At 40.4% G+C, this 23,487-nt stretch overlaps 1 protein-coding gene across 2 annotated transcripts in view; it reads right to left on the reverse strand.

Moving 5' to 3' along the window:
• Window positions 1-23,487, reverse strand: part of SLC27A1 (solute carrier family 27 member 1) — a 39,148-nt gene that overhangs the window by 10,367 nt on the left and 5,294 nt on the right. For both annotated transcript variants that reach the window (XM_081319900.1, XM_081319899.1), the window contains 10 exons: window positions 21,675-21,842; window positions 14,130-14,524; window positions 10,769-10,930; window positions 10,290-10,359; window positions 7,883-7,974; window positions 7,663-7,772; window positions 5,224-5,433; window positions 2,868-2,994; window positions 1,515-1,652; window positions 313-477 (listed from right to left, as the gene is read on the reverse strand). In XM_081319900.1, the coding sequence (XP_081176026.1) occupies window positions 313-477; window positions 1,515-1,652; window positions 2,868-2,994; window positions 5,224-5,433; window positions 7,663-7,772; window positions 7,883-7,974; window positions 10,290-10,359; window positions 10,769-10,930; window positions 14,130-14,524; window positions 21,675-21,841 (1,636 nt within the window). In that variant the 5' untranslated portion in view covers window position 21,842. The remainder of the gene's footprint in view (window positions 1-312; window positions 478-1,514; window positions 1,653-2,867; window positions 2,995-5,223; window positions 5,434-7,662; window positions 7,773-7,882; window positions 7,975-10,289; window positions 10,360-10,768; window positions 10,931-14,129; window positions 14,525-21,674; window positions 21,843-23,487) is intronic.

The following is a 23,487-nucleotide window of genomic DNA, read 5'->3' on the forward strand; positions in this document are numbered from 1 at the left end:
TCAGACAGCTGCTTCTGCTTAAGTCTCAGAATGAATACCACTGGAAAATAACTGGACTTCCTGTAATATATCTGTCCTTATAACAGCTTCTACCCTTATCTCTCTATTATTCTATGGCTACTGTTCCAGAGATTTTTTTCAGCCCTAACATACATATAAGTTAATGATTTTCAGTGTTACTATAGGTGTATGTTTTGAGCTGCCTTTGTTGTTTCTTTTTATTACACAGTATCTCCCATCTCCAAACCCAACAGCATCAACTGATTTTGAACTCAACCGACCTGCTTGCTGAGTTTTTAAATTCTAAATTACCTGGTACCTCTACCCCATAAACTGCCACATCTGTCTTGCTGAGAATATGGCTGAGGATTCCCTCAACTTCTGTGGTGGAAACGTTCTCCCCACGCCAACGGAATGTATCCCCACTGCGGTCTTTGAAGTACATATAGCCAAGATCATCCATCACTAGGACATCTCCTGCAGGAAGAATAGGATTTCAGTATGGATCACGAAGCCTGTGCAGCTGGGAGTTCAACCAATGAGGGTAAAGGTAAAAGTTTCTCTGTCCTGTTGTGTCCAACTCTAGAGTGCGGTGCTCATCTCCATTTCTTGCCTGAGGGAGGCAGCATTGTCCAAGACATTTTCTGTAACATGTGACCAGCATGGCTATATGCCAAAAGCGCATGGAATACTGTTACCTTCCCACCAAAGTGATACCTATGAACCTATTAATTTGCATGCTTTCAAACTGGGCAGGAGGTGGGGCAAGAATGGGAGCTCACCCCATTGCGCGGCACTTGGGTCTCGAACCCGGGCTGTCAGCTTTCCAGTTGAAAAGCTCAGCATCTTTAACCACTGAGCCATCATGCCCCCTTCAACAAATGAGGACTAGAATACATTAAGCATATTGTTTCCCAATTACTGATACAACAGATGGATCAAGAACAAACACGCAAAAATGGTTCGGTAAATGGGAGAGAAAGACCATCCACATTATACCTAAACTATCTCTCAGGAATGATGGCCAGAACCAAATCAAGAAACTCCTTGTAGAAGAACAACCTCCACCCATACTGGAAAGTAATTCTATTCATCCCAAAACAGAGCAAAATCAATAATGTTGATAAATAAGCTTAGTCAATAAAAGTGTTTTATTTGCACTGCACTGTGCTTTTAAGCCACTGTCAACAGTTTTAAGTTAAAGTAAGTGAACAAACAATATTGGGGTGCTTACAAAATACTGCTTCCCTGAATCGTCATGCATAAGAAGCAACAACTTTGGATTCATCATAGCATTAAGTGATTTTATTCAGATTCAGATATTATTTCTTTTAAATACTACCACAGGTCTATGCTTAAGGAAGAATTTCAAATATCTGAATATGTCTTTAATTTCTGAGGAACTTAGATACTACATAATTTTGTAATTTTGACTATAATATATAAATAATTCAAAATTACAAAATTATCCTTCTAGGACACAAAAGGGACCAAGACAACTGCATGAAGAATACCTGTAAGATAAGCCTGATCTCCTTTTTGGAAGACATTATAAGCTATTTTCTTGTTAGTTGCATTCTGATTGACATAGCCATCAAATCTCCGCAAGGGGTCTTCTTGGTTTATCCTGCCCACAAGAAGTCCAGGTTCTCCTAAATAAAGGAATTTTTTTTTAAAAAAGTTAATATATTCTGTGTTACAGCATTATAGATACCTAGATAGATTCTTTATATTTGCTATTACCTTTGGCACAACATCGCAACAAAAATTGAGACACAAATATTATAATTTACATGAGTATCTGTAATCTGTTAATCAAAGTACAGATGACATATATAATCTGTAATTAGCTAATTTGCTAAACTGAATCACTGGCTATGTATTGTAACCTTTTCTTTAGTATTTTTCTTAATTTAATTACTTTTATCCTTTCTATATGATACTGTATTTTCCATGTCTACACAGCCTGTCTTCTTTAGGCCTCTCTTAAATATACTTTTTTATTCTTTTCTTTCAAATATCAATGATTAACTTTGTTATTTCACAAGTTACCATTTGTCATTTGCTTTACTTCGTTTACACATTTGCTTACCTACTTATGTGCCACCTTTCAACTATTCAGGAGGTAGTTTTAAAAGATGATTAAGTATTGTTCACGGCGAATGGGCAAAAGGCTTTGTACTCTTGAACATCAATGTTTTTTCACCTCCTGTCTTTATAATGGCATACAGATAGTCCTCGTTTAACAACCACTCATTCAGCGACCAAAATTACAACTATTATGGGATCATGATCTGGGAGTTTAGTGACTGGCTTGCAGTAACAATGTTGCAGTGTCTGTGGTCACATACATTGCCATTCACAACCTTCACAAGCAAAGTCAATGGAGAAGCCAGTAGGAGGTTGCAAACAGTGACCATGGGATGTCATGCTTAACAACTGTATGGAATTTGCTTAATGATAGCAACTAGAAGTGCAGGAACTGCCTTCACTAAGCGGTGTGGTAATGTGACATCACACTTCACAACCACATCACTTGATGAGAGAAATTCCAGTGCCAATTTTTTTTTTTAAATCCCAGTTATATCCCGCCCTTCTCCGAAGACTCAGGGCGGCTTACAATTTAAAGCACAAATCAATGTGCTTAGCAATTACTGTTGTTCAGCAAGGACTACTTGTATTTGCCTAAGAAGCAGATCAAAAAGTCACCTCTCCGGTCCTGTAAATTCTCCTGCCCTTGATTAATTTGGGCACAATAATAATTAACAATATCCAGACCAGCTATACTCCTGGACAATTGGCACTGTGGAGGAACCTCTATTCTCCAAGTTACAATTAAGGCATAAAGCATTTTCAGACTTATTTACCTGGTTGACAGGAGATACAAAGTCCATTTGTGCCACGTATTAGCTCCATGGTGTCCTCATTAACTTTCACCAAGCGGATAGGATACACATTTGGCAAAATCCGGCTATGGAAACCACAGGCTCCCACCTGTCAGAGTAAAAAAAAAAAAAAGCTAAGGAGGTCTCCAAAAGCTGCATACATTTCTCTAAGGAGGTTATTATTTACTAGGAAAATATTCTGCGAATTTCCAAACTCTACAAAATGGTGAGATGTGACTTGAGGGGACCAAGCAAACAAGAACACTGGGACTGGCCCATTCCACTTGCGCTGGCAGAAAAGGGCATCCTGCAGACCCCATTGATCCAGGAATTCTGGCTTGCAGAGTCCAGGAGAAGGATCTTTTCTGCCATGGTTCCTGTCTTCTGGAACATCAGGTCCCTTGAGGTGAGATCTGCTCCTACCCTCTTGGCCTTCTGTAAGAGCCTCAAAACCTGCCTCTACCAATTGGCCTGTGGCTCCGATGGGGACATTCCACGTTGGAGGTGGATTAGCAAAAGATTATACCTCCACCTAGTAATATTGTGGTTTTTTTAAACATTTAATCTCAGTTCATTTTAATACTGAATGTTTTAATATTCTGTGCCTTTGTTTTTACGATGCTGTAAACCACCCAGATGCTCAATAGTGAGATGGGCAGCATTTATTAAATTTATATGCTGCCCATCTCACTATTGAGCATCTTAAATAATACAATTAGAAGGTTAAAAATGCTAAAAACACTAGGCATTAAAATTAACAGCAAAGTAGATAAAAAGAACCAATGTGTAAAAGGGGTGGAAGTGGAATCTCCATCTAATCTACTAGCCACCTCCAGAATAGGATTTATTTATTTTTTTAATTTTAATTCCATTTATATCCCGCCCTTCTCCAAAGACTCAGGGCGGCTTACAAGCTTAGCAGTAGCCTTCATTCTATGTATATGCCTGCTTGTTAGGGCTTTCACACACACCCCAAGCGGCATTATTACAAAGTCAGCTTAATTGCCCCCAACAATCTGGGTCCTCATTGGGGCCCCATGTTAGCCTACTCAGGTTCTTGGCAATTTGTATTTAAAATCCAGGAATGGGATGTAAATTTGAAGGAGAGCAGTATTAAAAAAAGTGAAGTTTTTTCCTCCTTTTATTACATAGGGATTTGGGGAAAGACAAAAAAAGAGAACACTTTGTTTTCCATTTTCTATGTACCAATATACTTGCAGGCTAAAGTCTCTAGTGCTACATAGCACAGCACAGGAAAGACTTGAGGAAAGCATGAGGGGAAAAAAATGATCTCCATGGTTCTTAGACTTCTCATCAGGAACATTCCTCTTAAGGGATAGAATATATAGCAACATGTTACTGCAATCCCAGTTTTTGCTGTCTGTAAATTAAACAAACACTAATAAAAGCCCACAGCATTAAAGAGAGAATGCTATTAGCCCTGAACTGGCAACAAGCAGTAGTAACTGCTTCAGGGTAGTAACTGAACCTGCCAAGAGTCATCAAATAGTTGTCATATCTACAGTAATAGTGACCTTCTCTGTGAAGGGATTCTCCTACTAATCCAATCACTTCTTCAGTGACTTTAAAAACCCAGCTGCCTCCCTTCATATAGCCACAGCACGGTAGCATCTGACACCCAGCCAAGTGGTCTTAAAGGGTACGCTCCCTCATTGCAGATGGGTAGCTATGCAAAAAAATAATTTTAAAAAATTAGGGAGGGTTAGGGAGGGCTAGGAAGGGGTGGGCGGAGGGAGGGGGGGAGGGATTGTTAAAGATAAAATGTATTGTAAAACTTTTCAATAAAAAAAAATGGCACATTCCCAGGCTGCAAAAGTGAAGCTGAGAAAGCCCACATGCTACAGATTTTGCAAACATTTATTTATTTATTTTATTACATTTATATACCGCCCTTTCCCAGAGGACTCAGGGCGGTTTACAGGGTAAAAACCAAAAATACAAAAGTTAAAAACCAAGTTTAAAAAAGATTAAATTTAACCCTGTGCAACTAAAACCCCAGTTAAAATAAATTAATCCTCAGCCTGGGCCAGAGAGCTCGAAGAGCCAGGTCTTCAGGCCCCGGCGGAATGAACGGAGGTCGGGGGCAGTCCTCAGCTCCACTGGCAGCTGGTTCCAAAGGGCAGGCGCCCCCACTGAGAAGGCCCTATCCCTGGGTGTTACCTGCCGGCAATCTCTTACCGGTGGCACCCTGAGAAGACCCTCCCTGTGGGAGCGCACTGGACGAAGGGAGGGAGCGCACCCATCCTTACGTGTAGAGCTTGATTAAAAAAACAAAAACAAATTATCCTAACTATAGAAAGACAACTTCTCAATTTACCTTTCCATCTACATTAGCGATGCTACAGTTGCACTCAGTAGCCCCATAGAATTCTCCAATCTGCTTGATTCGGAACCGCTGTGTGAAGTCTTCCCAAATGGTGAGCCTCAAGCCGTTCCCAATAGCTAGCCGCACCTGGTGCTGCCTTTCTGCCTCCCGCACTGGTTGGTTCAGCAGGTATCTGCAAATCTCCCCAATATATTGGATGATCTTTGAAAAGCAAGAAAGAGACAATTTGAAAGAGTAACCTTGCCAAGTCCTGAGGAAATTGGATAACAATGCAACTTATTCAAGGTACACTGCATCTTGATCCAATTTGCCTAAGGAATTTTTTCTGGCTTAAAATGAAAAAGTAATTGAGTTTGCAAAATGCCAATAGTTCTGTTTTCTTTATAAAGCTGATTTGTTTTATACAATTGGAATATTTAGAAACAGTTTAAATGTGATTAATCGAAACCAGCAGTCTGTTTAAAAAGTACTAATGAAATAGTTGCAACTCGTAGATTGAAGCCATTGTCTTAGAAATAGGAAAGCACGCTTTTTCTGAGACAGAATTTGTTGATACAGCTATGTATTATTTAAACATTTTCCAAACTAAATTTCTCTTCATACATAGATAACTAATGAAAGATAACATGGTTGACTATGCAATCATAAAAAGAAATAGTACTGCTAAATGTTCAAATGAATGTGTAAATGTTTGCATACTCCACTCAAAAATCACAATATAATTACAAGCTGTTGTGGATGCCAAGGAGACTTTTTAAAAATGCTTTTTATGTTTTTACTATTTTATTACTACAGTGAAAAGTCAAGGGTTATGCTATAGAGCAGGGGTTCCCAACCAAGGGTGCTTGCACCCCCTGAGGGTGCAAGACTATATTCTGGGGGGGGGGGGAACTTGGGTTTTCAAAATTATAGTGTATATGCATAATTCGTTGCCGTTATTTTGAACTTTTGTAAGGGGTGGGAGAATGTATCAGAAGCATTCTAGGGGTGCGGAGTACCGCTGCTATAGAGAACTGCTGCTATAGAGGATGGGCAGCTAAATAAATCTTTTAAATAAATCACACAAGTTAATTGAACAATAAAAGGTATTATTAACCCTGTTTACTACAATGTTGGATTCCAACATGTGGAAGAATCCTAACTTTTCCAAACTGCAAGAAATGTTTCCTGCTTCTTACTTAAAGGCAATCTTTAACAACACATCAGACAAAGCAAATTGCTCAAGAACAGCCACTCTTTTGATATAAGCTTTTTTTTGTTTACTGGGTTATTGTCCAAAAAAGCATGTTTAAATTTGGCTATGCACAGAGTAATTAAAGATTAAGGAAAGAGTAAATAAAGGATTAAAGTACTGGAATAGAGGTTACTTCTTGTTTTAAACCTCAAAGCACAGGAAAGGCAAAGTCAGTCTGGTGCCTCGAAGGGTGGCATGCAAGATACTGAGAGGAAGCAGGCTACTTTTTCACTTTTTAAGCTTGTGTTATCCAAAATGGCCACACTTATGAATCAAGCGATTTCCTATTGGAACCCTCTTTTGCCAAAAAAAAAAAAAAAGTAAGTTCCCAGTAGGTCTGCAGATTGAAGTATATTACCCAAACTACAGCAACAACAAAAGCTTAATGACATATAGCCAGAAAAGCAGATAAAACTAGGTTCATCTCCACTCCAGAAAATGAAGAGGTTATTTCTCGATGCTGTGAAATTGATGGCATCCGAGAGGCCTGTTGATCTGCTCCTGGGCCATAATCTACTGAGATTCTGGACCTTTAACTCTGCCAGTGTCCATGTCCTAGACTGGTCATTAATTTGTTTCTGTGGCGGCTGCATTTAATGCATAGGTTTAGTAGCATTTGCAATAAATGACTTCTGGTTATGCCTCAACTCCACTTCTTGCAGTTACCCGAGCAAGAAAGCTTAATAATAGCGGTGATTCAATGACTGAAGAGTGATTACCCTTCCATGGTTGCTATTGCTTCTAGCCTTGCTAAATCTGGTCGAGGCACCAATTGGCTAGAAGCTGGACAAAGCACTTTTGGGAGTAACCTATTAAAAGTATTACGTTGAACTGCAAGTGACATATTATAAGGCAGTGATGAACTTTCCAACTGAATGGCCATGGTCTACTTTTCTTTTGCCCTGACATTTTGCCAGCACCTGTGGCTGGTCAGGGCAAAAGAAAACTTGTTTACAGCCATTCAGCCTGAAAGCACATGACTGCTTCATTGATGCCAGCTATGAAAACTACACCAGTATATTGTAAGCAAGGTAATCTCTCAAGTTTGCCCACATCCCGTTACCGTTGCCTTTTCTTGGTTTTTTTATTTTTCTTTTTAATGTGTAGCTGTCTTGCCAAGCAGCCTTCCCCAAGTTGCACTTGCTCCCACTTACTAATTGTGGTGCCTACAAGCAAGAGTTCAGAGATCTCCTTACTGTACACTTGTATTTCACACAGTCGTCCCAGAAGCGACTGGCAGAAAATTTCTTCTTAATCACTACCGTCAGACCATGAACCACACACTGGCCAATGCCCATGATGTTCCCTAAGAGACAGAAAGAGAGAGACTGTCAGCAGGGCACATTAGCAGAGTGCCCCTGGTTATGCCAAAAGCCAACCTCCATCCTAAAACATGCAGCCATAATGCCAGCCTACCTGCTGAGTGGTACAGTGGTAGACAGTTATAGATTATGTCATCTTGGGTCACTCTGTAAGCATAATAACCGAAAGCAGAAATTCGGTAATATCTGCAATAAAAGAAGAAGAAGAAAATAGGCATCAATAGAGTTGCACTTAATTGGTACCAGATAACACAAAAGATTTGTGGAAATTCTTCTAGGATCAAAGGAGAGTTTCATCTCGCGGAAAACCAGTGATACAAGTACTGGAAGGCAGTACGACAGTGCTCAGTGTGGTCAGTTGGCACCTGGACTGCAGTGCATGGATACATCTCAGGAAGTTATAGAACAGACATGTCAAACTCGCAACGTCATGTGACGTCGCGCGACGTATCGGAACTTTTTCCCATTGCCAGCAATGGGATGGGCGCGGTTTCTCCGTGACGCTCTGGCCCGCGGGCCGGCAGTTTGACACCCCTGTTATACAAGGAGAAATTGTAGGTCCTCACTTAACAACGGCAACTGAGTCTGGCATTTACCTTGTTAAGTGATGCAGCCATAAAGATTGATATCATGTGACCTCATCGCTTCAGTAGTGGCAAATCTTGGAAGTTGTTCTGTCATCATAAGGATTGTGGGCCATTAAGTGAGGACCTCACCTGACTGGGACTTGTGAATTCCTGCTGATTTCCAACAAGCAGGCAATGAGGGACCAGGCAGGGAACTGCAAGCCTTGGGAACAACAAGCCTTCCTTTAAGGGGCTCACAAGCAGGCCGACGGGGGCACATGAAGGTTACGGAGTGCTGCAGGATGGAGAAGGGGGTACACTGCTGCCGCATGTGCTGCAAGGCCAGGGTTCAGGCAGCACAGTACAAAATATGGCTGGGCAAATGGTTACCTGCCCACCCAGGGCTCACATTCACCTTACTACCTGGGGGCTCCTCCTGGGAGAAAAAGTGATGGGAACGGGAATGACTTAGGACGGGGGTGTTGAACTGCTGGCCCATGGGCCAGTTTCATCATACCGAGGCCGCGCCCATGCAAAAAGAGTCGTGATATGTCGTGACACGTCACGTGACATGGAGAATTTGACACCCGTGACTTAGGAGAATGACCTTGTGACCTTCCTTACTAGCTTTCCCATTGATTTTGCTTGTGGGAAGTTGGCAGGGAAGGTCGCTAAATGAGTGGTTGTTAACTGGGAATACCTGTACACTCAATTACACGAAGATGATGGGAAGATTATTTTAGCTCTCAAGTCATCCAAACTGATTTTGCAAAGTAGAGGGGAAAGGTTGTTTTAAAGAACTCTTTCTTCATCACTAACTTTTTTATTATTATTTCGTTAAATTTTCTCTTTGTCATTTTAACTCTTCATCTATTTACTTTGCTATTTATTTGTTCAATTATTAGCCCTTATCTGTTTCTCTCTGCGTAAAGAAATACAGAGCCGAACCAGATCTTGTGAACGGAACAAACTCTATCAAGCCTCTTTCCCAAGGAAGTTGCAGCTGTACTTTTACAGTGCAACTGCAGCTTTTCCCTGTATCCTCTGGCGTCCCCCACTATGAGTGAATAATTTTTTTACCTTTATATTTTTTTCCTTCAGGAGCTCATGGCTGCAAATTAGTGCTATGCACGTTTCAAAAATGATTAGGAAAATTAGATTTTATGTGAACATAGCATCTCTACTATTCATTACAGCTGTTCATTCTTTTTTAGGCTTTTGGAGAAATTTTGAGACTGATCATTATTATGACTCTCAAAGCAGCCGCACTATTTTTTTTAAAGTGCATGCAGAAGCCCCGGGGGGTAGGGGGTAAGCTGCAGCATTAATGAATAGCATAGAGGTGATGTGCTCATGCTTATGTGAGGTTTGAAATGTTCCTTTAAAATTATTGTTGAATATTGCTGAATTTATAACCCTTGCCACTTGTTCTATCACCTTAAAAATCTGTGAAAAAGTTAAGACTAAGAAACAGCTATACTTCAAATGAGTTATAGTAGGGAGTTAGTAATAGTGGGGAGTTATAATTATAACTAATTTGAATCTGGATCTCCTAGAAGTAATCTAACGCTCTAATTGCTACATTGTCTGATCACATAGGAGGTCAGAGTTCTAAGGCTTCTTGAGCCATTTCCAAATATTAGCTTCTTTCAAATCCTTTTGCTTACATAATAGTCCTTGCGCACTTCCATCAAGGCTTCCATTTTCCTTACTCTCCACAGAAACAAAATGGTAGTACCAGGGGCGTTTGGAGGTAGGTGTGTGTGTGTGTGTGTGTGTGTGTGTGTGTCTGCATGCGCACACACAAACCTTTCTTCTATAGGAGAAGTATCCACATCCCAAAGCCTCCTTCACATATCCACATAATAAAAATCTCCAGAAATAACAATATTGAATATTGGCAGGTAACAACCAAGGCCAGGTACTGTTCCTCACCTACTATGCACCACAATGGCAGCTTTTGGCATTCCAGTTGTTCCAGAGGTGTAAATGTAGAACAGCCGATCTAGGAAGACAGCACAGCAGCGAGGGATAAGTTTGAGATCAGCTTCTCTTTGCTATTTCTACTTAACAAGTTACCCATCTCAGGGAGGCAGCTGCTTTCAAATGCAGAGCACAGGCCCAAAAGCAAGGAGGTTAGGATATCTCCCTGAAAACAGTTCACAGCCTGGGTTGTCAGAACCTGTTTTGCTCATCTGAACCAAGTCCTAAAGGTGTAATTTTTTTTTAACCTCCACTTCTCTGTGGAACTAGGCCAGGACAACTAGTAACATGAATATAGAGGAAAGGTCACATAAAACTCTCCCTGCAGCACACCTCACCATGAAGGTGGGGGGAGGGAGGGCGGGACAGGAACTGCCAACACCCTAGGCTCTTTCTCTTTTCATCAGCAGGCTGATTGCCAGGGAACGTACCATCTAATCCCTTGGTTGAAACATGAGTTGGAGGAGATTTCGATGTCTGCGCCAGCAGAGGGTCCAAGTGCTTAGTATCTGGAGGGCAGGATTCAGGTACAAATTCTCCAGAACAGAACCTAGTCATGTTTTTCCCCAGGATGCCGTTCACTTCAGAGATTGCTGCAACATAAAACCAGCCCTTTTTATTAAAAATGTAAAATAGATGGTGCCCATTTCTACAACCACAAGAAAAAAAATATCAATAACAGTATTCAAATTACAATGACTGCTCGCAGATTATATCCTGTCTTGCAATATCTTACCATCATATCAAATACTACCATATCCAACACCAGAAGTTTTTAAGAAGAGACTGGACAGCCATTTGTCTTAAATGGTATGATAGTTTCCTGCCTGAGCAGACCCAACAACCGGTCTGTGGACCAGTACCGGGCCGTGGCATGCCAGCAACCGGTCCGCACAAACAAGCAAAGCCCCATCTGCAGGATGCAGGCAGCACACAAAACCACACACTCCGGTCCACGGAAAAACCTCCCTTCACAGAACTGGTCCCTGGTGCCCAAAAGGTTGGAGACCTCTGGACTAGATGACCTCCAAGGTCCCTTCCAACTTTTTTTTATTATTTTTTTATTATTATTATTATTATTATTATTATTATTATTATTATTATTATTATTATTATTATTATTATTATTATCATCATCATCATCATCCTGAAAAGTTTTGTCTTTTTAAAATTGGGGTATTCTTACTACTCTTTTCCAGTGTGGATTCGAATTGTCTGTTTTTGAAAAACAAAATTTGCAACTATTTCTGGTTTTCCACACGCAGATTAACATCACAGTTCTTCATGTGGTTAATATTACAAGTAGTCCTTGACTTACAACAGTCCACTTAGTGACAATTTGAAGTTACAACGGCACTAAAAAAAAGTGACTTGACCACCCAGGGTCATGTGATTTACATTCGGATGCTTGACAACTGATTCATATTTATGATGGTTCCAGTGTCCTGGGATCATGTGATCGCCTTTGCAACATTCTGACAAGAAATATCAATGGGGAAGCCAGACTCGCTTAATAACGGTGTCACTAATTTAACAACTGCAGTGGTTCACTTAACAAATGTGGCAAGAAAAGTCGTAAAATGGGATGAAACTCGCTTAACAAATGTCTCACGTAACAACATAAATTCTGGGCTCAGTTGTGATCATAAGTTAAGGACTATCTGTATATAATAAGATTGCCGAATTAAATGTTATAGCTCTGTTTTAATTACTCTTCTTTCAAGCCATGCAGGGGAACACACAAGTGTTATAAGAGTCTAAAGTCCCATACTGGTTCATGTGGAATGAGACTGTTTTGAGTGTTTTATATTCTTCCTAAATCCATTTACCCCCAAAAGCACACAGCCCAGAGGACTACAGTCCAAATTTAACAGAAAGTGAATTTATGTGCTGAAGGCTTTGTGGAAGATGTCTTTGGAATCAAGATATACTTTGCATTCTGAGAGAAAGGAAATTGTATTTCTTTCCTCATTAGTTCTCATTCTTTTGTCATAGTTGAAAGTCAAATATATGGCCTCATTTTATAAGCAGTCCTTGTGTTAATTGGGACTGGAAACAATTATAAGTTGAGGTGCCCACATGACCAAAGGTTTGGGGGGGGGGGTTGGCCTTTTTCATAGTGGTCATTAAGCAAAAGCCGGGGTTGTTAAGCAAACCCATTTACTTTAAAGGACATTTTTTGCCAGAAACTGGGGAAAAATGCTGGAAACTGGCACACCACAACTGGTCCTAAAGCTGACCCACATGACTACTGGGAGGAGCATGAATATTTAGAAGAGCTGGGGATGCTTTACATTCTGTAGCTGTCATTCCTTCAGTCATCTAACAACTAATTGTAAATCAAGGACTGCTTGCATTTTCTTTTTCCCTAATCATTTTTTTCTCCCAGGGATTAACATGGCAATGATTTTTTTTCCATGTTTGCTGCTTTTATTTCTCTGCTAGCCTTCCCCTATCCTTTGTTATTGTTCAAAAAATAATATACCTGATATAGCAAATCAAAAAGTTTGAATTTCCCTTCCTAAAGTTTTAAAATCTCTCCTTGGACAAAAAGAAGAGGCCCGACCTTGCTATAGAATCTCAGAGAACCCCCTTATAAGCTAGGTTTTATAACAGCATCCTCAAAGGTTTAGGTTAGCCAGCATATGTTTCATTTTAAAAGGCAGATCTTTTATAGTATTTTTTTAAAACTCTGATTTTTTTTGTGATAACTTTACTGAATGAGAAAGCAGCACTGTTTTAATTATTTTGTCTGGTCTGGTAATAAGATGATGAATAAATAAGTCATCTTATTCAAGTGTCACACAAGAAATTACGTATCTATCTGTTTTTTTTAATTAACATAAAGGAAACCTTTGGAAAAGGACATCCTATCCTATTTCACAGAAGCCAGCCACAGATTTGGAGAATCATCTGTCTAAATGAAATGTTAATTATTACTTATAACAAAGGAAATATCTATTCTTCAAATGTATAGCAAAGGGCATCTGGTAACTTCTCCCTCTCTTGAACGAAAATCTTCCAAGCAAATTATTAATAATACAGAATATTTATCTGTGCTGGGAGAGGCAGTCTGGCTTATTGCTTAAGGTATCGGCCTATTAATTTGGAGACGCTGAGTTCTAGTCTTACCTTAAGCACAAAATCAGCTGAGGGGACCTTGGGTCAGCCAGCCAGTCTCACTCAGCCTTAGAAAAGGCACACCACTTTTGAAACAATGCAAAGAAAACTTCTGGGACTTGTCCAGGCAGTTGCCAGGATTCAAGGCTGAGTTGAAGCACAGACACACACACATACCTCCCCTCTGCTGACTGGACTGTATTCTGGGAAGTAGAATGGAAATTGTTGTCCAAGATCTTAGCAAGCAACAATCTTGCTTCATTATGAGCAATATTCACACAAATAATGTAGAATTTCTCCCCTTTCTTCTATTGTAACACTGAGCATGTCAGCGTTTCTTGAAATGAATATTTCATGATTAATTAACCAATTCAATCCCAAAAACGCTTATTTCATGTTTTTTTTCTTTGAAAACATTTCGCCTCTCATCCAAGAACCTTCTTCAGTTCTAACTTGAGTTAGAACCAGGACTGGGATGATTGAGAATCTCCATAGACATCCCCAATTCAATCTAATGACAAGTGCAAAGAGGTAATTCACTTTGGCAAACAGGCATTTTCTCTAAAGAAATTAATTTTCTCCTCACCAGACTATAGTTTCAAGACAAGAATGAAAACAGCGGAGGTTAGGAAATCAAACCCAAATCTATCTATCTATCTATATATATCATACCTTCTGATAGCTCCCCACCAAAGATGATGGCTTTTGCTCCTGAGGTTTTCACACAGTAAGTCAATGAGTCAAGACGCAAGTTGAAGTTGATGAGAGCTGCCTCAATACCCACTTTGGCCATCCCTAACCAGAAGCCTACAAATTCTGGTCGGTTCTCCATAAAGATAGCGATTACATCACCCTCACGAAAGCCCTGCTGGTAAAAGAAGTTGGCCACACAGTTGGAATATTCATCCAGTTGCTGGAATGTCCATTTGTCATCAGTAGCTTCATAAATCAAGGCCACTTTGTCTGGATGTTTCCAGACCACTTTCTGGAATATCTTGGGAATATTGTTTTTGGCTTTCCTGTGATGATACAGTTCATATTTGACTCGCAAAAGCACCGAGAGTCCTCTGAAAAAGGGATAAGGAAGTATTAATTATTATACCATAGTGGTTTTGATTGTTTGAGGCATAGATGCAACGCATGAGACATCTGCTCAGTTCCTCAAAGCCATCCTAAGAATCTGATTTTATATAATTAATACCTCTTGTATCTGGCCTGCAATCATATTCAGGTCAAAGCTATTACAATGGTGTATCCAAGCAATCCCCAAAAGAATACATTTTAGATAAAGTTGCAGAATTCTTGCTTTACTCTATTTCTTCAAATTTTATTTTACTTCATCAGGGAAAAAACATGCTCAGCAACCCATATAAACACTGATTTAGTCATCTATTATTACGCAGTTTCAAACATCTAGTGGCAATTTAAAGGATTGAAAACTAGGGAAGAAGTAGGGAAGAACAGAAATCAAATGCTCAAACTGTGACGCAAAACTCACATTCTTCAAATTACCGGTAAATCAAGCTCATTTCTTTTTTTAAAAAAAAAAAACAAATTTTATTGGTTTTCCAGTTTTACATTTTAATATTTGGAAAGCAGCGTGGTGATTGGGTAATCAATAGCAATAACAAAATATTTAGTACATATCTCAGGTTGCATCTTCAAACATTCCTTCTCTATTTCCCTTAACATTTGCTATATCATCTTTTAGCTAGTACATTTCTAGTTATAGCATGTTGAGTTAAAACATTTATCAATATATTTTTACTTATACATACATATCCATGTCCTGTTTTAAAATTTTACCTAATTTTCAATTTTTAATTACAGTATTCTAATTTAACCTTTAATATCCATAGGACAGCTTCCAATTAAACATAAACACCAAAAAACAAGTAATAAAACAAATATGCCATCAATATAAAATGTTAAAACAATAAAAACAATGAAAAGTATACAATACAATCACTGGGAGAGCATATGGTAATTCAAGAGCCATACAACCAGATAGAAAAACCACAACATCTACTTCTTGGTAAGGCAGAACAATGGGATAGAGCGTATCACCACTAGATGGATTCACAAATGGCTGACCAACCACAGTTAGGGGGTAGTCCTCAGTGGAACTACATCCAAATGGAGGAAAGCATGCAGTAGGCAGGGTACCTTAAGGTTCTGTCTTAGGCCCAGTATTCTTCAATATCTTCATAAATGATCTAGATAACTCATCGAATTTGCAGATGACACCAAGCTGAGGGGAATAGCTAACACTTTAGATGACAGACTCAAAATTCAGAAGGACCTTGAGAGACTGAGCACTGGGCCCCATCCAACAAAATGCAATTTAGTGGTGAGAAAACTAAGGTTCTATACATAGGCAAGAAAAACCAAATGCACAAATATAGGTAGCATCTGGCTCAATAGTAACAACTGTGAGAGAGATCTACGGTAGGTGTGCTAGTAGACAATCACTTAAGTATGAGCCAGAAGTATGCTGCAGCTGCCAAGAGAGCTAATGCAGTCCTACGGTAGGTTGCAACAACAGAGGGATAGTTTCAAGACTGTCGCTTTACAATGCAGTGGTGAGACCACACTTGAAACACTGTGTCCAGTTCTGATCACCACAATATAAAAGAAGATATTGAGACTCCAAGAAAGAGTCCAAGAAGAGCAACAAAGATGATAAGGGGTCTGGAGGCTAAAACATAATCATAACTGAAGGAACTAAGTATGCCTAGTCTAAGAAAGAGAAGGACTGGGGGTGATATAGTAGCAATTTTTTCAGCCTGCTTGAGAGGCTGTCACAGAAAAGAGGGGGTCAACTTATTCTCCAAAGCACTTGAGGGCAAGTCAAGAAGTAATGGTGGAAGATCGTCAACAAAAGAGCCAACCTAGAATTAAGGAGAAATTTCTTGATAGAGCAATTAATCAGTGGAACAGCTTGCCTCTGGAAGTTGTGGGTGGTCCCCCACTGGAGGTTTTTAAGAAGAGACTGGATAACCACTTGTCTAGAATGGTATAGGATATCCTGCCATGGGCAGGGGGTTCGACTAGAAGACCTCCTAGGTCCCTTCCAAACATATTATTCTATGTTCTATATTCCAACTTCAAGCCCTTCCAGAAGGCAATCAAGCTCAGGGCCAGCCAGATCTCCAGGGGAGTAATGTTCTATGGGGCAAGAGCGATGACACTTTCTAGTGGACTGAACCCGCAAGCCCCTTCTGCTGAACCCAATAGATTGAGTAGATGTCACTGAGGAAAGTAGTCCTTCAAATAACCCAGCCTCACGCCATGTTGGGCTGAGGGTTAAAACCACTTTAATTTTTGAATCTGAGAAAGAAAATATAGGGAGAATCTTGCTGGTTTTAGCAAATGAAAGTGAGCTACCTGAAACAACTATTATTTGGGGAGGGGGTGATGGCTAAGCACAGACAGCAGCTATGCTGTGTATATAGAGAAACGCTTCTGCTTTCACTATGCTCTATTTATATACTTGTAAACATCTAAAGGAATTTAATTTCTAAATACTGCCACTGGAACTACTATCAATATATGTGGCATAAACATGTATGAGTACTCAGATTTAGCTCAGTTTATATAACTCTGCAGGGACGCGGTGGCTCAGTGGGTTAGGATGCTGAGCTTGTCGATCAGAAGGTCGGCAGTTTGGCGGGTCGAATCCCGAGTGCCGCGTAACAGAGTGAGCCCCTGTTACTTGTCCCAGCTTCTGCCAACCTAGCAGTTCGAAAGCACGTAAAAATGCAAGTAGAAAAATAGGGACCACTACGGTGGAAAGGTAACAGCATTCCGTGCGCCTTTGGCGTCTAGTCATGCCGGCCACATGACCACGGAGACGTCCTCGGACAAACGCTGGCTCTTCGGCTTTGAAACGGAGATGAGCACCGGCCCCTAGAGTCGGAAACGACTAGCACACATGTGCGGGGGAACCTTTACCTTTACCTTTATATAACTCTGCACACAACCGAGGATAGTGATTAAATAGTTCTTACATTAAGAACACACTCAACAGCTTGTCTCTTTCCTGCTCATAACTACTATTCAGAGCTATTGACAGACAAAACCAAGGAATGAAAAAAAGAAATACTTCGGTCTAAATTCAGTGTTGTAAGCATCACATTCAAGACTATTTTCAACAATGAACAATTCAGCGATACAAAGAAAAGGTAACTAAAAAACTAAGTCTTAGGCAGTTTGTGAGAATAAGAAATGTAACAAAAGTGTAAGTGAAATGAGTTATATAAAGAAGGCATCTGAGTTTGTTTACTTTTTTTAAAAAAAATTCATCTGCAACAATAAAGTTAGACTTTTTGGAAAATGTTTCCAACCAATTATTTTGATTGCCAGCTAAACTATGACCTCTGCTTGCCATTGCAAATGCTACATGTAGAAAACTCAGTAACTGGGAGATATTATTGGCCACATTTTTTCTACTTGTTCTAGCTAATCTCATTTAGCTCTGTTCCCTCCCATCTACATCTATATCTCTGTTTACTAATCAAACAAAAGATATGAAATACAATAGAGGAAATTAATTCAGAATACCCTTTATCCCAAATTGAGTAAGGTCTCAGGTTCAATCCCTTGTAAAGCATCACTGGGTAAAGCCTGTGGTCCAGAAGCTGTGGAGTTGTGATTTGTCAGAGAAGGCAATTCTTTATCAGGTAGACCATGACTCATTTGTTATAAGGTCATTTTACACATTCCCTTACGGCTGAAACATACATATGGTATAACTTTGAACAAGGACCCAGATTGTTGGGGGCAATTAAGCTGACTTTGTAATAATGCCGCTTGGGGGGTGTATGAAAGCCCTAATAAGCAGGCATATACATAGAATGAAGGCTACTGCTAAGCTTGTAAGCCGCCCTGAGTCTTCGGAGAAGGGCGGGATATAAATGGAATTAAAATAAAATAAATAAATAAAAAATAAAATGGAGGCAAAGCATATTACAACTAATGCAATATCCACTTCTAAACATCAAGCGGTCTGACTCTGTCCACATTCCTTGATATATTTAAGAATACCTTATGATGATATTCCTTTATCACAATTACCATATTGCACAAAAAGTTTTGTGTAATTCCCAATCAACACTTCACAGAAAATCTTACCTGCCTGTCCACATTTTATATTTGTTTTGATCGATGTGAAAGATCGATCAGAATCAGAACATGGTTCAGTTCAAAAGCTCTCTTTTCAGTGATGAGAAAAATACCACGAAAACTGTCACAAGGTCAAGGCAACGACTGGCTGTACTGTACTTAGCACATTTATTTTCCTCAAATGCAGAATAATAATAGAAGATGTACTTTTATTATTGGTTAAAGAAGAACACAGAAGATTCCACAGAGGACCAAGCAGTAGTAGAGATAAATGACCTCTTAAAAACTCATCTATCCCTCCTCACTGTGAATGCCCTAATCAGGAGCTTAGGCAGATGAGGAAAGAGAGGCTGGTTTAGTAATAGGCTCTTGGCATTTTGCCCAGCAAAGCTGGCCTATCATAGTGACCCAAGCTGTGCCAGGAAGGAAACAGAGGAGCCTTTTCAGGCATGAATTGCCCTTTCCATATTCTTAAGAGGCGCTTTATTCTCTGCTGTTATTTCTCACTTGCCATGCAACTGGGAGGAAGTAGAGATCCAGAGGGCACTGACAGTCACTATAACAGCCTTTGTAACAGCAACAGCCCTAAATCCTTTTAACAAGAAAAAGATCCTAAGGGGACATGCAAAAAACTAGATGCCAAATTCAGTTACAGAGCAACAGGAAAGCAACGTGTTAGACATAGGAAAGATCAGGGCTTTTTTTCTCATAGAACGCTCAGAACGGAGTTCCGGCACCTTTTTTGGATGGAACCTTGTAGGTTAGGCAAGGCAGGTTGTATGACATGTGTGAGTTCTGGCACCTTTTTCTTTTACAAAAAAAAGCACTGGGAAAGATATTGGGAAGATTTCACACGGGACCAAACATTAGTAGAGATAAATGACCTCTTAAAACTCATCTATCCCTCCTCACTATGAATGTCCTAATCAGGAGCTGAGTCAGATGAGGAAAGAGAAGCCCCAATTTAAAAAAAAATCATCTGTGTAGAAATAGTAAGAAACCAATTAAGTACACGTAGAGTTTAGACATAAATTTCATTTCCTAGATAAACATTATAACCAAGAAGTGAAATCCACTCCCATCTTGACATAAGCATACATTTTCTATAACATATACCGTATATACTTGAGTATAAGCCGAATTTTTCAGCCCACTTTTTGGGCTGAAAAATTCCACTTCGGCTTATACTCCAGTGAACAAAAAAACTTACCGAGGACTTGTGCGCGGCCGAGGCTTTGGTGCTTCCGGGATCGCGCGCACCTCTCCCAAGCCACCGCCATCCGGAGACCTGCCGAAGTTTGGGGAGGTTTGGGGAGGTGCGCGCGCACCTCCCCAAACCTCCCCAAACGTCGGCAGGTCTCCGGACCTCCGCGGCCTGCCTGCCTGCTTCTTTCCGCTGCCTGGCTGCCCTACGATGTAACCCGCTTCATGATCGAGTGCGACGCCTGCAAGGACTGGTTTCACGGCAGGTAACACAAAGCGATCGGGCCTTTCCTCCCCTCCCCTTTCCCTCCCCCCTCCCGCTCTAGGGCAGAGATCCCCTTCCTGCCGTGAAACCAGTCCTTGCAGGCGTCGCACTCGATCATGAAGCGGGTTACATCGTAGGGCAGCCAGGCAGCGGAAAGAAGCAGGCAGGCAGGGCACGGAGGTCCGGAGACCTGCCGACGTTTGGGGAGGTTTGGGGAGGTGCGCGCGCACCTCCCCAAACCTCGGCAGGTCTCCGGACGGCGGCGGCTTGGGAGAGGTGCGCGCGATCCTGGAAGCACCGAAGCCTCGGCCGCGCGCAAGTCCTCGGTAAACTCCGGGCGGTCACTTGCTTCGCGTCTCCTGAGGGAAGGGGGGGCGACTGGAGCGGGCGTGTTTCCTCGCCTGCTGGGCGCCGCGATTTGCCCGGGGAACGCGCGGGCCCCGAATGGCAGCGTGGAGCGAGGAAGCGGACAGCCAGGGCTTCCCCGAGAGCCGCGGCCACACAGGGTATTCCTGTGTATTCAGGCTTGCAAAATGGCGGATCGAGCCTCTGCTGGCGGCAGAGGCTTGCAGAGCGTGGATCCCAGCCTCGGCTTATACTTGAGTCAAGAACTTTTTTCAGTTTTGGGGGGTAAAATTAGGGGTCTCGGCTTATACTCGAGTCGGCTTATACTCAAGTATATACGGTAAATAAGAATTCTCTGCTACTGGCTGAGCATAATTTTCATATTATGAATAGTTACAAAATTCTTCAACTGTACACAAGTCTACAGAATAACCAAAGGAAGAAGCAGCAGGTAATGTCTACTTAAATCTTTTTTTAAAAAAAAATGGTTTTCCCTCCCAAAAAGAAAGCAGATTGAGAATGGTGGATTTAAACAAGATCTGGCTCACATATCATCATACTAAGCTATAATGTGGTTTACCTGATTCATATTTAGCACATAGCGTATGGTAATACCAGCCATATTTTATGCAATAAAACATGACTCTGTAAATTGCGACTTCACATAACATACAGATTCAGCCCTAAACATGTCTCTTGCCCTTTAACTTTCAATGAGTGCTTTTCCTTTTTTTTTTTTTTAAAAAAGCAAGACAGCTGATCACAATAGGTATGGTCTGGGGATCAGCATTTTATTAATACTATTTATACACTTTAAATGCGTGTTTCAACAACTAGCTGTCTTGAATCCCCTCAAGAAGAGCATTTCTCTTTAAGGTACATATGAACATTATAGTTTTTGGCTTCTGGGACAGGTAAATCCTTCACAGGCTGTTTTCTTACCTATTTTATACACACAAGATTTAATAAACAGAAAAGAATGGCTTGGAATACTATCCTTCCCACCTTCCTCTACTTAAATTCAAATCTATTTACTATAGGCATCCATTTATACTTCTATGACTTAAAAAAATCACATTTGGGAGGATAGTTGGGAAGAGAAAGCCAACAGTATTTATAGTAGTATTTCAAAAGAGTAGTTATCAGAGCTCTTGATCAGGGGAGAATTGATATCCTTGTCCCATGAAGGGACTGAGGCTATGCAGATTCATTATCTGGGGCAACAAACATCTTTGATGAAAACAAACCATCCTGCTATCATAAGAAGACATTGTACTTACAGTAAATCTCTCAGGGCTGTTTTAAAGATGATGCGGAGAAAGGTCCACCCACCACTGCCAATATAAATGCCCAAAGTGACTACAATACTCCACGTCCAGGACACACCAAAGAACCGCATGAGGCCCAGTGAGCCAAGGGAAGCAGTACAAACCCCAATTGTGTGCATTCTGGGGAAAAAAAGAGATAAGCTTCATGTAAGGTGCTAGGGTAATTTTATTGTAAAAAAACAGTTAAAATAAACAGAAGATGATCGCAGGGAGACAGGCAAGCTGGCCATATAATAAGGATGGAGCAAAGGTGAAAGGAGCAAATGAAAGGGGCAGGCTAAAGTCCAGATATATTTATTTGGTTTATATTCCACTTTCCTCTACTACAGGGAATCCTCAGCTTAAAACCACAGTTGAGCCCAAAATTTCTGTTGCTAAGTGAGATGTGAAGTTTTGCCCCATTTTACAACCTTTCTTGCCACGGATGTTAAGTGAATCACTGCAGTTGTTCAGCTAGCAACACGGCTGTTAAGCAAATCTGGCTTCCCCGTTGACTTGGCTGGTCAGAAGGTCGCAAAAGGAGATCACATGACCCCTGGGGACACTGCAACTGTCATAAACACAAGTCAGTTGCCAAATGGCTGAATTCTGATCAAGTGATTATGAGGATGCTGCAACGGTCGTAAGTGAAAAATGGCCATGTGTTCACTTTTTTCAGTGCTGTTGTAACTTCAAACGGTCACTACATGAACTGTTGTAAGTCAAGGACTGCCTGTATCTCAAAACAGTAAGATTAATACTCTTTCCTCCAATTTTACCCTAACGGGGATCCTATCAGTAAAGCTGTGTTGAAAGATAATACCTGGCCCAAAGTCCTCCACTGAACTTCCGTGCCTGAGTGGAAACTTGAACCTGGTCTTGGTCCAGCATCCTCATTATATACATTTCTTTATCAGAGAAAATAAAAAGTACACAACTACCAAAATAAATTCAGAAACACCTTTCCGGCTCAAGGTACACTGCTGTAATGTACTAAGATTGTGTTTCCCATTAAAAATTACCCAGAAAGTTTAGCTGATGTTGTCCACTGTACTTTTTCAAAAACTGAATCATAGCTATTTGATTTACTGCAGTATCCTCTGTGTGCCTGCAACAACTCTGGCAGTATCTTTTCTTCCCCACTTTTAGTGTAATATTGTTATGATGCTTATGTAAGTGTGTAAAGAAAGGTATGTGTAACAAAACATGAGTTTAAATAATACATTTTAAGAAGAGATTAATGGAAAGCAGTAATACAGTATAGAAGTATGAACAATTTGAGAACAGTTCATAAGTGATAGAAAAGATGGAAACAGTTCAGTTTTTGCCTGAAACCAAATTCTCCTATTCTTTCCTACTTTTCTTAATTGAAGTCAGAGGCCAAAGGTCTAATTTATTTTCAAACATTTTTCTGATCACATAGGGAAGCATTCACCTTTCCTTTCCTTCAGAGTTGGCTATTTTTTGCCAGTTGCAGCTGTACGCAAAATAACACTCAGTTTGACATACATACATACATACATACATACATACATACATACATACATACATACACTGAAGATGGAGGGAAGATATAATTGGGCACATGCTGAGCACAGAAATTTATGGTCCTCCCACAAATCCACTCCTATTTTTTTCGAAGCATTATTTGTCAGTAATGTAGTCTGAATGGAAAATGCTTTTTAGTTGCACCTGTTACTAAGAGTTCATCTCCACTGGAAAAAAAAGGTAATTACTTTTTTCATCAGTAAACAATGAAGAAATACTAGTCACTCGACTGCAACTT

The sequence above is a fragment of the Vipera berus genome (assembly GCF_964194415.1).
Source record: "Vipera berus genome assembly, chromosome: 2".
Classification (NCBI taxonomy): domain Eukaryota; kingdom Metazoa; phylum Chordata; class Lepidosauria; order Squamata; family Viperidae; genus Vipera; species Vipera berus.